Source organism: Hibiscus syriacus, unplaced genomic scaffold (genome assembly GCF_006381635.1).
Source record: "Hibiscus syriacus cultivar Baekdansim isolate YM2019G1 unplaced genomic scaffold, ASM638163v2 tig00110279_pilon, whole genome shotgun sequence".
NCBI classification, from domain to species: domain Eukaryota; kingdom Viridiplantae; phylum Streptophyta; class Magnoliopsida; order Malvales; family Malvaceae; genus Hibiscus; species Hibiscus syriacus.
Window position 1 is genome coordinate 713217 of NW_024062659.1, and position 16333 is coordinate 729549.

The following is a 16333-nucleotide window of genomic DNA, read 5'->3' on the forward strand; positions in this document are numbered from 1 at the left end:
TATATTATAATAATATATGATATTATATTTTAATTTAATTTAATTTAATTTAATTTAATTTAATTTAGTATTATATAATAAATTATTAATATAATTAATATTATATATTATTTTTATAAATATAATATTATTAAATTATTAATAATGATTATATTAATTTATGCATTTCATATTAATATAATAATTTAGTATTATATTAATAAAATATTAATAATTAAAATTACATGTGTTCAAACGGTTAATTCGATCATCTATCGAATTGAATTATCATTAACCTAATTAACTGAACATTTTTCTTTAATTGTTAATCAAATTGATTTTTTTGGAAATATTAATCAAACCGAACTTTATTCATTTTATGTAAATTATTTTCTATAAAATTAATTATAGTGTATCTAGCAATTAGTGAAAATGAACCAACATGGGTTGGTTCAAGTGGTAAGCAATTTGATATAGCTTAAGTAAGGTCTCATGTTCGATTCCTTCATGTATTTAAAAAAACCAAAATCCCTACCCACCAAAGCCAAATGTACGACCCGAGTTAATCCATATTAGTCAAAACGAAGCCTTGAAATTGGAGGGCAACCAAAAAAATTAGTGAAAATGTTTTACACTATCATCAAAATACGTAAAATAGTTTTCGAAAACTTTTTTCCAAAAAATAATTCATTTTACGTAAAACAATTTTCAGATAATCAATTTTTTCAGAAAATCAATTATAGTATATCAAACATACCTTTAGTTCAGTTGATACGATTGTTATTGTAATATTCAAGAGAACGTGAATTTAAATATGCTTAAATATATATATAACTTTGTGGTTTAAAAATAAAAATTGATTTTTTTAATTTAAATAACTTAAAATTGTATAAACAAATAAGTACATTCAATTAGATAAATACCGTACCATTGACCAAAACAAAGTAAACGTTGTACAATAATTTACTATCATTAATGAATAAATTAATAATCCTTTCTTTGTAATTTATAGATCATTTGTAATTTCAACATAATTCATCTTACATATCATTTGTAATTGAGAAATCACATGGATATTTTTAGAAAGATAATAATAAAAATATTTATTTATTTAAAAAAAACTAGTCTATCAATTAGTGCATGGAGGGTGGGTATGGACGTGCATTTTAAAATAATAATAATAATAATAATGAAAAAATCAGTCAAAATATTGATAAACAATAACATTACAACTGGAATAAATAATAAATATCGTAATATACTTCCAAATTTAAAAAATAATTATAATTAACAAAAAATATGAATTTAAAATAACTCAGAAGGGAAAATTAGAAGTAGTTGTTAGGGTTATGCGTTGGATTTAAAATAATCGTATTGTTCAATTTGAATTACATTATTATTATTATTTCATTAATAAAATATATTTTTAGTTAAAATTTAGGGTAAGATACACAAATGATCCTTCGATTATAGGGTGCTACTTTAATAAGTCCTTACACTATTAAAAGTTACACAATGGTCTTCTGACTATAGATTGTTATTTTGCTGAGTCCCTTGACTATTAAAATTACAAAAATGTCACCCGACTTTTCATTATGTTTCAAACTCGTCCTTTTTCGTTAAAAAATTGAAGGTATCTTAAGTTGAACGTTAAAATGTTGATTGTGATATAATAAAATCTTATCATGTAATCTCAAACGAGTATCATATCTCAGTCATCATGCTAAAGTCCAACTTAGACAACCATCAATTTTTTAACGAAAAATGACGACTTTAGAACATAATGAATAGTCAGATGATCATTTTGTAACTTTAATAGTAAAAAAACTTAATAAAACAACATTATATAGTGAGATTAACATTTTATATTTTTAATAGTCGATATTTAGTAATGAAAAGACTAGAAATGGAATAAAGCATTTTGGAAAGTGTAGAAATGGGTCTTAAAGGGCGAATGGAAATCAAGCTTTTTGTTTAAATATTATAGCCGATAAAGAGGTGTCGTGTGGAGTGCACACTTCAAATATGCTACGTTGGGGATGAATCTCTTTGCCCACTTTCGTGTGGGAACTGCACTTTCTTTATATTTATATAAAAATATTAGATTCGCCTACGTAATATAAAACAATTTTAATTTTACAGAAATTTAAGACTATTAGATGAATGAAAATATATAGTTGAGATTAACAGTAGGAGATGAGAAAATATTCATTGAAAAAAATAAAAAAAATAATCTCAATCATTTATTATTACTCATCAAACTATCTTAGATTCATATAAAACTAAAAGAGTTCTACGTAAGTGAACTCTAACTCTATATATATAATTCTTTAGGTTTCTATATAAATAATTAAATTTATGAATATGATTATTGTAACGAAGAAATCTTAATATATGAAATCGATTTTAATAACAATTTTAATGTAATGAAAAAAATCAGTGTAACCTAATATTTAGTGGCTTGGCCAAATTAATTGACATGGCTGACATTAAATATTAGGAGAGTGTGCCCTCCACACTCTTTTATCTAGGACCTTAGTGGACATTGTTTTCAGCATCAACCCATTCACACCATTCCACAAATTTGTCTATAAATTCTCTTTATCAAAGGCGTGTGTACTCCTCAAGCCTTCTCATCTCACATATTATTACTTACTATCGTCTCTATATTCTTTCTTTTGATCATCATGGCTGCCCCTCAAGCTCTTCAACTTTCATCGCTTGATAATGACGTCATCGACTCCGAAGAAAATCATGTCCATGAGCCTGCCGTTGATGAATTTGATTACTCTCAGAGAGGACAATGGCTCCGAGCTGCCGTTTTGGGTGCCAACGATGGGTTGGTCTCCGTTGCGTCACTAATGATGGGTGTTGGCTCGGTTAAACAAGACGTCAAGGCTATGATCATAGCCGGTTTTGCGGGTTTGGTCGCCGGAGCTTGTAGCATGGCGATCGGAGAGTTCGTATCCGTATGCACCCAAAGGGACGTGGAGATAGCTCAGATGAAGAGAGAGAAGCGGAAGGGATCATCGGGGAGTGGAAATGATGAGAAACTACCGAATCCTTCTCAAGCTGCCCTGGCGTCGGCTTTGGCTTTTGCTGTTGGTGCGGTGGTTCCGTTACTGGCTGCTGCTTTTATAAGGCAGCGTGCGGTGCGGATTGCGGTGGTGGCGGCGGCGGCTACCGTGGCTTTGGTGGTGTTTGGAGTGGTGGGGGCTTTGCTTGGTGGAACTCCGGTGGGGAAATCTAGTGCCAGGGTGGTGGTCGGTGGATGGATGGCGATGGGGGCTACTTTTGGGCTCACCAAGCTCATTGGCTCCGGTCATGAGATGCAAATTTGATTTTCTTTTCTGTAAAATTTATTTTCTTACGTGTTTAATGGTTAGTTTCATGTTTTAAAGATAAATTTACGTTGAGGGCATATAAAAATATTTGAATTCTAAGACGAGCACGCACCGTAAATAAGCTTTGCATCCCCCTATGCTTGCTGAGTAATTATATATAAAGAGTAAAAGATGAAGCTTGTGTTCGATTATAAAGAGAAAGCTGGTTGTGTCAGACTGTCACGCCCCTAATTGTTTGATTAATTAATTATTATTGGACCAAACTGCTAAATTTTGGAGACTTTGGGTGGTTTCACAACTTTTCCACTCAGTTTAGGACCTTGGATCATTGTTTTGAAAACTGGACCGGTTCAACCGGAAATCGCTATCTAATCTGGTCCATTATACCCTGGTTGAACCGGTTTTAGTGAACCGTAAGGAATCGTTCGAACCGGATCGGACCGTGAACCGGTTCAACCTAATTTTTTTTAATTTTTATTTAATTCTTTAAATAATTATGACGTCGTCCGGTTCTTACGACCGATCTGACCGGTTCGATCGGTTCAACCAATGAACCGGTAGCATGACCGGTTGAACCAATGAACCGATAGCACGATCGGTTCACTGACCTGTCCGGTTCTGAAAACCATGCCTTGGATCGAATTTAACCATTATGTTTTGTTTAAAAAAAAGGAAGAGATTTGAGACGAGTGGGGCTCAAACTACTTCATTTTGGAAGAATGTTGGAGCCTATACCTACTCTGCCAAATTACTGTTAAGATGCCTAGTAAAATAATAAAATTTGTCCCCTCTTCTCATCATTGGAATTCCGGCCACCCTTCTCCCGTCGATCTTGGGGTGCACCATTACCATTGACGACTTCGTCCCCTCATCGCGATCAAAATTTGACCGACGACACTACGTAAATTGTTGTCGTTCGCCGTGAAAAGCTACTTGAAGCCTCGTCAAAGTTTTAAGCCATCACATCGGTTTTTCTCATTTTCGTGCCGATTTCGACGTCTATTTATGACATCGTCGGTGCCATTGGGTTCAGCTCAGTGTTTCACGTCGATCGGTGTTCCTTCTACTTCCATCGTCGTCGTCTTCGCCATCAAGATGAGTGAGCAAATAAAGTGTTCGACCGTTCTCGGAGGCACGTTTTCATCGTTCTTCGCTGCTTTTCGTCGTGAAACGATGATTGCACAAGACTTATGAGCCAACGATCTACCGATCTGGAAAGTTTCTTCGTCATCTAACCACCAGAGATGTAGCACGCGCCCCACGCTCTGCCGCCTACGTGTGGACTTCATCGTTGCATAGGGATTTCCAGAATCGATCTAAACCGGTTCAGACTGGTCGAACCAGTATGGTCTGTGGTGAACCGAGTTGAGCCACTTAGAGTCTATTTTTGGGGTATGTTTCGCCAAATTCGAACTTGATAAGTTGTTTTTCAACGTTTTATCTATCGATTTGATCTGATTTCCACGTTTAAGTTATGTTTGTGATACAATTTGTTTTGCCATGTATCCAAGATATTTTGGGACGTTAAATTCAAGCTCGAAAGAGATAGAATTGAGTCAAATTGGTCGATCGATATGGCTCAAAAATTGAGGTAATACTTTAATACATTTTGAATGTTTTATGGTACTCGTTGATAATTGGTAAATGCATGAATGAAAATGATTAGCCATGTGCTTATCGATAATTGTTTTGAAACTTGTACTATAAACGCTAAAAAGGCAGGAAACCGAATAAGACTCAGACTCGTGTAAGGAACTAGAAAACTAATAAGAATTAATTTCAAGTTCGGTAATTAATTGGAAATTCGATTGGCCTTAGAATCCTTAAAATTCTGATTATTTTCGTTAAAATTTTTAATGTCAAAAATGCTTGGATAAGAAATTACGAAAATACTTTTATGATGTAAAAAGACAATGATTGTCCTCGAAACTAAAATAACCCTAAAAAGTTATACTTGACTCGATAAAACTATTGAATTCACATGTTAAGTGCTTGTTTTGGATAGAAAAATTCATACAATTGATTTTAATCTCCGAGATGAAAAAAGACTTAGAATTTCGATTCTTGAATACTCACTTGAAGATTAGTTTACGGATGTAATACATACGATAGAATTGGATGAAATAACTAAAATACCCTTGAAATGAAAAAGCGACATGGATCTCCTTGATAGTGAAAATGACCTAAGAATTCATTCTTGACTTAGAACTACGAATTCATATATTAAATTTATAATCTGATGGGAAAATTCTAATAATCAATTCCTAGTCTTAGAGATCGCAACATACTCGAAAGTTTTGATTTTAGAATAAATATCTGAAGACTAATTTATTGGAAGTATTATATGTATCTGAATTGTTTGAAACAACCAAAATACTCTGGAGTTTTAAAATGACTAAAATAACCCTAAGTACTGAAGTGGCCTAAGTACCCTCATGACCTAGAAATAATAGGATGTCATTGGATAAATTCTAGAAACGCCGATAAGCCTAAGTGTTGTACCACCCTTTAAAGTTTAGAGCACGACCCAAGCACGTCGATCTTTTTTCTATACTGTTGCAATGTAGAAATAAAATAAATATCACCGGAAATCTTTTCGTCTCGTGAAGATCTGTTCAATGATGTTTCTAAAGGTGATTTGTTCAACTAGTGCAGTCAGAATTAAGAAGTGAATATTCGTGAAGGAACTTGGTCCGAATGATTCGTAAGTATCGCAATGTTGAGATCATATTAGTTCGATTTAACTTGAAATCTTGATATTTTGATATAAACCATGAATACTGAAAATGACAGCTTTACATTTACTGGGTTAAATTACTAAGAATTCTTCAAGTATCGTAACGTCAATGTCTTTGATTGCTTGAATAATGGAATCATTCCTTTTATATCTGAATCTTCACTAATTCTAATGTAAAGGTTCCTAAATGCCTTTCTGATGCACTTGAATCCTAAATGGTCATGAAGCAATAATTTCTAAATGTTTGATTTGATTTGTTAGTAATCGAACCCTTTGAATGGGGACCCGTTTCTAAAACTCGATCAATGTACAAAGTTCTGTCATTTCTTAATAATTAGCAAGTATCTACAAAAAAATAATTGGATATTCTAGTGTGTTCCTTATGCTCTATATAATTGTTTTATTTGTTTTAAAAAATGATAGGTTACCTGAATTATTTATAAATGTTTTACTTGATCGATATCATGATTCCTGATTTACTAATTATGAATTATGTTTGTCTGATATCATGATTCCTGATTTATGTTTGTGATACAATTTGTTTTGCCATGTATCCAAGATATTTTGGGACGTTAAATTCAAGCTCGAAAGAGATAGAATTGAGTCAAATTGGTCGATCGATATGGCTCAAAAATTGAGGTAATACTTTAATACATTTTGAATGTTTTATGGTACTCGTTGATAATTGGTAAATGCATGAATGAAAATGATTAGCCATGTGCTTATCGATAATTGTTTTGAAACTTGTACTATAAACGCTAAAAAGGCAGGAAACCGAATAAGACTCAGACTCGTGTAAGGAACTAGAAAACTAATAAGAATTAATTTCAAGTTCGGTAATTAATTGGAAATTCGATTGGCCTTAGAATCCTTAAAATTCTGATTATTTTCGTTAAAATTTTTAATGTCAAAAATGCTTGGATATGAAATTACGAAAATACTTTTATGATGTAAAAAGACAATGATTGTCCTCGAAACTAAAATAACCCTAAAAAGTTATACTTGACCCGATAAAACTATTGAATTCACATGTTAAGTGCTTGTTTTGGATAGAAAAATTCATACAATTAATTTTAATCTCCGAGATGAAAAAAGACTTAGAATTTCGATTCTTGAATACTCACTTGAAGATTAGTTTACTGATGTAATACATACGATAGAATTGGATGAAATAACTAAAATACCCTTGAAATGAAAAAGCGAAATGGATCTCCTTGATAGTGAAAATGACCTAAGAATTCATTCTTGACTTAGAACTACGAATTCATATATTAAATTTATAATCTGATGGGAAAATTCTAATAATCAATTCCTAGTCTTAGAGATCGCAACATACTCGAAAGTTTTGATTTTAGAATAAATATCTGAAGACTAATTTATTGGAAGTATTATATGTATCTGAATTGTTTGAAACAACCAAAATACTCTGGAGTTTTAAAATGACTAAAATAACCCTAAGTACTGAAGTGGCCTAAGTACCCTCATGACCTAGAAATAATAGGATGTCATTGGATAAATTCTAGAAACGCCGATAAGCCTAAGTGTTGTACCACCCTTTAAAGTTTAGAGCACGACCCAAGCACGTCGATCTTTTTTCTATACTGTTGCAATGTAGAAATAAAATAAATATCACCGGAAATCTTTTCGTCTCGTGAAGATCTGTTCAATGATGTTTCTAAAGGTGATTTGTTCAACTAGTGCAGTCAGAATTAAGAAGTGAATATTCGTGAAGGAACTTGGTCCGAATGATTCGTAAGTATCGCAATGTTGAGATCATATTAGTTCGATTTAACTTGAAATCTTGATATTTTGATATAAACCATGAATACTGAAAATGACAGTTTTACATTTACTGGGTTAAATTACTAAGAATTCTTCAAGTATCGTAACGTCAATGTCTTTGATTGCTTGAATAATGGAATCATTCCTTTTATATCTGAATCTTCACTAATTCTAATGTAAAGGTTCCTAAATGCCTTTCTGATGCACTTGAATCCTAAATGGTCATGAAGCAATAATTTCTAAATGTTTGATTTGATTTGTTAGTAATCGAACCCTTTGAATGGGGACCCGTTTCTAAAACTCGATCAATGTACAAAGTTCTGTCATTTCTTAATAATTAGCAAGTGTCTACAAAAAAATAATTGGATATTCTAGTGTGTTCCTTATGCTCTATATAATTGTTTTATTTGTTTTAAAAAATGATAGGTTACCTGAATTATTTATAAATGTTTTACTTGATCGATATCATGATTCCTGATTTACTAATTATGAATTATGTTTGTCTGATACATGCTCTTTGATTATTTATTTTTACTAGAAAATATAAATATGTCTGATTTATGGGTCATTAAACTACTATTACAAACTGAATTGTTTTATTGGAATACTATATAGGTAGGATTATGGAGTATGGAGGTTCAACTCTGATCAAGCTGGTAAATCCTTACAGACCTAAGATAACCCTTGGGTAGGCTCTTAGTCCCCAAGGTACTCCCTTGGGTAGGCTCTAAGGCCTCAAGGTACTCCTTTAGATTGTCTCCTATACTCATTAGGTATAGGGTAAGTCCTTATGGAAGTAGTTTTGAGGGACTTCATATAGGTGGACGGGTGGATGACAGTTATATGATTTAAATAAACTTCATTGTCATATTTATGATATTCTACTGGATCATGATTTTGATATTATGGTTTACTGCTCAATCGGATTTTTACTAGGATGCTACCTGGGTAGGATACCGGAGTTACAGACATTCAATTCTAATCAAGTTGGTAATTCCTTATGGACCTAAAGTGACCCTTGGGTAGGCCCACATGCCTCAAGGAACTCCCATAGGCTGGTTACTACACCCAATGGGCTTAGGGTAAGTCCTTATGGATGCAGTTATGGGGAACTGTATATCAGTTTTTGGTTGGAGGGTATTACTATGATTGTAAAATCTATTTTACTGAAATAAACTACTACTATTATTTTTAAACTATATGTACATTTATTTATTGTTTCGTGGGAACACACTAGACACCCGTTCTCAATCTCCTGAATTTGTTTCTCTAAATGTTACCTCTGAAATATAGGTTTCATGTATGTTACATGAAGATTTAATTAATGAACCTCATCTCACCACTGGAACTTGTATATACATGAATCAATAAGAAAATTTCATGATTTGTCATATATCCGCTTATCCTTTAGCATCGTGTAGAATGGTGTGACTGGGTTGATGCTGAAAACGATGGCCAATAAGGTCATAGATTAAAGAGTGTGGGGGCACACGTTCCTAATATTTAATGTGTACGTTCTCATCAGTTTTTAGTTAATTCATTTCTTAAAGAATTGGATTCCATCCCTTACATGAAAAAAGTGTGAGAGCCATATCAATTAATTTGGTCGAGCCACTATATGTAATGTTACCCTTTGATAATAAAAACGATACAATTATACGAGATTGGACGTTTGCGTTATATGTGATTATAATAAAAGAGATAATAAGTGACAAACTTAATAAAGTTATCGAACAATTTGGTATTTCAAAATAATTTTAAATACAACAAACTTACAATAAGTATTAAATGGTAAATGATAACCAAATTACAATAACTGATATTAAATGGTAATAAACAAAATTAACTGAAATACATTAAAAAAAGTCAAACAAATTTAACAAAATAAAGTAAGTATTAAATGACAAATAATAAAAAAATACAATTAAAAAGTCCAATAAACTAAATACAAATATAATAAAAAACAAAATCTATCGATGCATGCGACACGAATGTGTTCCACAGGGCGGTGGTTGTCGGTCTCGAGGAGGATTTCTTCGTATCACTGGTTGTGACTCCTCGCTGTCATCATCATCACCATCATCATCGTCGTCGTCGTCGTCCTGAGTAGGTACATTAGGTTGATGAGGAGCTAATGACGATGAAGCACCTCCATAGAATAAGGACCCTAGAGGTGTATGACTGACTATCCCACTGGCCTGCGAAAACTGGAAAAACTCATATAACCCAGACATCGCTGAGTGTGAAAACTGTACAGGAGGTGTCTGTGCTGCGGCCATAGGTGATGATGCTGAACCCGCCAATATCTAGCATATAAACCCCAAGTTAGATCTGCAAACATATACTTATAATAGCCTCCAGGAGGGGTCATCTGTGACGGTGGCGGCGGCGGGGTCATAAAAATAGGTGAAGGCGGCGGCGGCGACATCTAGTAATGGAATGGCGGTGGCGGCATCATATATGGTTGTGGTATGTAAGTCGCTGGATACAGTGGCTACTGTGAAGGTCTTGCTGGTGCAGTTGAGGATAAACCGGAAGCACTTGCTCTTCGTCCACAAGTCTAGGGTCGATGGTGCTGTGTCAGTGAACGTCTCTGTAGACATCGCGGAAATGTCTGCCCTCGTGCATCCTCGGGAAGTAGAAACGGTTTCCCATTACTATTGAACCACTCGTAATAACCGTCAGCAACCATCAAAAGGTCATAAAAAATGGGCTCTCTACGGGGAAGGTACTGATGTCGATCCTCTCACAATATGACCTACGCATGATACCTCACTAGCCAATCTGTATCTATCTTGCTGCGTCTATCTGTGCTATGCAACTCGTCCATATTGCAAGGTGCTTCCGGAATTGGTTGAAAACAAGCAAATTGCCGGAGCACGCAATCAGTGGAGTGCCACTCGACGGTCGCATAATAGATCAAGGGGACCATCGCCATCCAAATATCTGATGGGCCCCTCAACTCAGATGGGATCACCGCCCTCACATCATCAGTAGAATATGACACCCATTCAAACTAAAACAAATATATATACTTTTTATCAAAATAATAATCTAATTATATAATTATAATCTAAAATCGATTTTTAAACATTAAAATTCATACATGTGTGTCAGCCTTCTGATCGATTAACACCCTAATTTTTTCTAAATCATCAGGTATCTCCTGATGATTTTTCCTATCAGTAGACCACCTATTCAAGAAAAATAATTTCTTATTCACTGTATAAAATTATTAATATACAAAATCAGTTTTATAATTACCTCAGGAGTAGCGGAAATACGAATGTGTTCTTGACAACGGGACATAAAAAGGGCAATCGATACCATGCCCAAGACTGCAGCAGCATGAGACATCCGCCGATAGCATTACGCCTGTAGTCAATGGCTCGACACATCTCCCTATACAGGCAAGCCAAAACTGTCGAGCCCCAACTGAGTGATTCGGCCAGATGAAAGTCGCTAAGATGTTGTAACCACATACAGTGAACTTGGTTGCGCGATTTGTCCGGCATCAGCAACCCTCCTATCAGCTGCAGTAGGCATGCCCATGCATACTGTTTAACTTCGTCGTCAGACGCGTCCTTGCTCAACTCCCGAAAATTGGCATCTAACCAATTTAACGGTGTCCGTCCACCGTTAAAATTTTCTGGGACACGTCCTAGACTAACCCGGCACAAAGTAGTCCAAGAACCGGAAGTTATCCCTGATATCACACCTCCATCCACCGGAAGCCCAGGTGCATAGAAACATCCTCAAGCGTGATCGTGCACTCTCCGCACGGAAGATGGAATGTGTGGGTCTCCGGCCTCCACTGCTCTCCTAAGGCAGAAATAAGGTCTGGTTCTATCTTACAGTGACCCTGATATCTACCTAAGTGACCGAATCCAACCTCTACTAAATACGACATTACACAAGTAGGTATAACTAACTTAAGGTTCATAATAAAAGGATCTAATATACGGTCTCTCTCCTAAAATATAAATAATTACACAAATTAATTTTTAAACTAATAATCATGCATTAAATAAATTAATTATATGATTTCCATCCAACCAAAGTAGATCGTCTTCCATTTTATATCTGTAAAATTAATTGAATAAAATATTAAACAATTAAAATAATTAAATAAATTACTAAAAAATACTAAATATAATAAAATATACCTTAATAAGAGAATATAAGAGTATTTGAGAGAAGTTGAGAGGATTTGGTGTGATGAAAGTGATTGAGAATGGAGTATTTATAGGGAGGGATGGTGGGTGTGAACGGGCGGGGTAATTTGATAATTAAGGGTATAGCGCGGGATAGGGGTCGCGCCTTTCTGACACGTGTCAGAATCACAGGTAAGGCGCGGCCCCTGCACCGTGCTATACCTTTAATTAACAACCTGCCCCGCGCCATACACACGTGTATCCATGTCAGCATAAGGCGCGTCGCAGGGGGCGCGCCTTACCCCACGTGGCGCCAAAACAGCGTATAGCGTGCTGCAGGGGGTGCGCCTTACTGCAAAAGGTGTTAAATCGGGAAATATAGTCTGACCAGTGTTAGATCGGTAAATATACCGGTCACCGGTGATTTTTTAAGAAAAACACCTTATTATTTACGTATTAGTAAAATAATTAAACTTAATTGTCTTATATCGTATTTAATTTTGATATATCACGTAAATTTATAGGAGGTCATATCGAGATATTATAATTGTCTGAAGGATATGAGACTCTAAAGACTTCAAGAAACTTCGCGATGAGAAACTCTGAAGATATTAACGTTCGATTGATGAAGGAATAACAAGAGAATATAACTTTTAAAGAAATTCGAATCGAATTTCGGATCGATTCATCGGATAAACGTAACATATTATTCGAATTGGTATTTTTACATACTCTTAGTGGGTAAAAATGATGATAGAAGAATAATATAAAAAAATAATATTAAAGATAAAAACAATAATTAAGAATAAAATAATATATATATATATATAATTTAAATATTTATTTTATAATAAAAAATTAAAGTCGATAAATTATTTTTTTAGAAAAATCTATTTAGTTCATCTTAAATCGGTTAAATTATGAGCAAGTTATTTTATTTCATTTTATTTGAAATCTTGAAGGCAAGTTGTCAGTGGATAAGTCCTTTCACCACTGTGTTTTGTTCTTGCTCTGTGTTTTTCTTTCTACCAATGTGTTTTGTTCCTTCCATGAAATTCCAATCACACCCAGATTTTCAAGGTATGTTTTTCACGTGTTTCTGCACTCTGGGTCTTTTATTTTTTTTTTCTTCAATTTGGTCCATGTTTTGTTCTCTTCATTTATTTTGCCTTCCTTCTGTTTGTTGATATTTCCCAATGAATCCCATTTCATGCTTCTTCTTCTTTTTTATTGCGAAATGTTGGGTAATTTTCCACTGAAACTCAGCTCTCTGATCCCCTTTCATATATGAGATCCGAAAGTATAATTTCTTCTTGTAATTGAACTGGGCTTGGGGGGAGGGGGGATCAGCTCCTACATCTGGGTAGATATTTGATAAAATGGCCAATGTAATTTGAATTGATGTACCTTGCAAGATATTGATTAAAATGGCAACCCCGTTTCGATGGTGAAATATCATGGTGTGTCATGAGATTGCAAATGCTGGTCCATTAGCACATATATATATATCAACAACATAATTTTTTGTATGGGGTGGACACGAATAAATTTTTGGGATGGGAACCATTGGTAAAATGAATAACTAACCGAAAAAAATTCGGAGTGTTTCTAATTTTTTATTTGCAATGTCTGTTAATGAGTTTCTTCTTATAAACTCTTTTGATTCTTTGGCAGAGATATGAGTGGTTAAAAATTTGCCTTATTGCTTGCTATTATGAGAACCTCTTATTACATTGCTTGTTAGTTGTGATCCGAATTCATTTAAGGCTAGAAGCCGAAGTTTACTTCATGTTCATATTAGCCAATGTTGGTATGATTGGCTTGTGCAAATACTGCAACTCGTAGATGGTGTCTAAATCGGGATGCATTCTCTATCCCTTTTTCCATTTTTGGGTTCAATATTTTGGATGAGATGTGCTGGGGGAACTTTTTCATGGTCGTAGCAATCTTCTTTTATCGGTATCTTTGGACCGTTTTTGATGTCTTACCATCTCTAAGAAGTCAGTGAATCATATTGGTAGAATCAAGCAATCACTAGAGGCCTTGACTTAAAATTTCACTAATAAAGTAAATTAAGCACGGATTCCTTCTGAAGTTCTGAACTGATGTCTACTTAACATTTGGCTTCAGCAAGCTAATTTGATGGTACCTTTTTCCTGCATTTTTAACGTTTTTATGTTTTTTTTTCAGTCCAGGCTTTGTGAATATATTGAAGGTAAGGACGGCGACGAAGAAACTGCCATTTTGTGATGAGATGCTTTGCTGATAATAGGAAGAAAGCCTAAGCTGTTAGATATTCGGTAGTTTGAAGACAGTTAATGGAATAAAGATTCCTATATAAGAGTAGATGTGAATCATGAAGTGGATGAAATTCCTGAAGCGGTACTTAATTGTCATTTTAACCTTCGTCAACACATGTGTATGTTACATAGAACGAGTTGGTTTCTCCATAGCATACACGGTTGCAGATGATGCTGCTGGGATTAACCAATCAAGCAAAGGCACAATACTTTCCACGTTCTACTATGGTTATGCTTGTTCTCAGGTGCCTGGAGGATGGGCGGCTCAAAAGATCGGGGGAAGGAGGGTTCTTCTTCTCTCATTCGTATTATGGTCTTCGACTTGTTTTTTGGTTCCACTAGATCCCAATAGAGTCACCTTCTTGGTCGTTGCTCGCTTGCTTGTTGGTGTGGCACAAGGCTTCATCTTCCCTTCTATCCACACTGTCCTAGCTCAGTGGGTTCCTCCACATGAGAGGTCAAGATCTGTTTCACTTACAACTTCCGGGATGTACCTAGGTGCTGCTATGGGAATGCTTGTCCTTCCAAGCCTGGTGAAGTTCAGAGGTCCCCAATCTGTATTTCTTGCAGAAGCAGCATTAGGTGTGATGTGGTCTTTCCTCTGGTTTAAATATGCAACCGATCCCCCTCGATCCGAGCATCAGAAAGCCTCTGCCGCTACTTTTGGAGAATCTATGTTACCTACCAAAGCAAGTCAGAAGATAAAAGTGGAGAATGGACCAACTGCTGTCAGAACTTCCAAGATTCCGTGGAAGAGAATTTTAGTCAGCGGGCCAGTTTGGGCAATCGTGGTAAATAATTTCACATTCCACTATGCTCTTTATGTATTAATGAACTGGCTTCCGACATACTTTGAGTTGGGACTCCAACTCAGTCTTCAGGAAATGGGTTTTGCGAAGATGCTGCCCTATTTCAACATGTTCATATTCTCGAATATCGGCGGGGTTCTTGCTGACCATTTGAACTCCAAAAGAATAATGTCTGTGACTAAAACTAGGAAGTTCTTGAACACTGTAGGATTTATAGTCTCTTCTCTTGCTCTGATGGCACTTCCGGTTTTCAGAACATCTGGTGGAGCCATTTTCTGTTCGTCTGTGGTTCTTGGTTTCTTGGCGCTAGGGAGGGCTGGGTTTGCAGTGAATTATATGGATATTGCACCTAAATATGCAGGAATTGTAATGGGCGTCTCTAATACAGCCGGTACTCTAGCTGGGATCATTGGGGTCGATATGACCGGACAGCTTCTCAAAGCTGCTGAAGCCGAATATTCTGATCTTTCTAGTCCCGAAAGCTGGAGAGCAGTCTTTTTCATTCCCGGATCGCTCTGCGTGTTTAGTTCTTTCATATTCTTGCTTTTCTCAACAGGGGAGAGGATATTCGACTGAAATAAGCCATGCACACTTCTATTTTTGACTTGGTATAGCCGTCTCGTTGATCACTGCGATCGGTGAGATCTCCGATATTACGAACTCCAAACCCGTCCTGGGACGAATATATTTATTTTCAGAATACCATAGAGGTCAAAAGCAATCAACACATAGCAGTAGCTATTAGGAATTCATTTTTTGATTGTGAACATGAAAAGATGGTGCGCTCGTTTGTTTTTTCAACAATGAGCTTAGCCGGTTGATTCTCACTTTAAATTTGATTATTGTGATGCATATGAGAGAATTCAAGCCCAGCAAATCTTTTGAACTATATTTGTAATTGTTTGATAGCGCTATTATAAATGCAGTGGGAATATCTTGCTTGTGATAATCAAGATTAGCTATGATGTTTGTTAATTCAGTTTGATGTATAGTTGTGGAGATTCCGGTGGATGAGCGGCGGCTGCTAGCGGCAGCCGTGGTGGTTCTTCAAATCTGCTTCTAATAGGTACATTTATCTTTTTAAGACCATCCACCATTTTAGAGGGCAACTGTTGTCCATGTCTATGCTTATCGGATACAGGTACGGTGTTCCTACGTATTTCAGGATTTCGGGGATCTTTCGAAGGATTATATCTCGAATATTTCAAGAAAAATGAGAAGTACAACA

At 35.2% G+C, this 16333-nt stretch overlaps 2 protein-coding genes across 2 annotated transcripts; both read left to right on the top strand.

Moving 5' to 3' along the window:
• The first annotated feature begins 2619 nt into the window (after positions 1–2619).
• LOC120115815 (vacuolar iron transporter homolog 4-like) lies at positions 2620–3327 on the top strand. The gene has a single exon (XM_039136413.1). It carries the CDS (start codon positions 2667–2669, stop codon positions 3318–3320), a length of 654 nt encoding a protein of 217 aa, XP_038992344.1. The 5' UTR covers positions 2620–2666; the 3' UTR covers positions 3321–3327.
• A 9682-nt stretch (positions 3328–13009) lies between these two features.
• Positions 13010–16012, top strand: LOC120115892 (probable anion transporter 5). The gene is made up of 2 exons (XM_039136499.1): positions 13010–13076; positions 14192–16012. Exon 2 carries the CDS (start codon positions 14353–14355, stop codon positions 15679–15681), a length of 1329 nt encoding a protein of 442 aa, XP_038992430.1. The 5' UTR covers positions 13010–13076; positions 14192–14352; the 3' UTR covers positions 15682–16012.
• The last annotated feature ends 321 nt before the right edge of the window (positions 16013–16333 follow it).

Excerpts from the sequence above, each read along its gene's own strand:
- LOC120115815 (XM_039136413.1), top strand. The coding sequence starts at position 2,667 with ATGGCTGCCCCTCAAGCTCTTCAACTTTCATCGCTTGATAATGACGTC.
- LOC120115892 (XM_039136499.1), top strand. The coding sequence starts at position 14,353 with ATGAAGTGGATGAAATTCCTGAAGCGGTACTTAATTGTCATTTTAACC.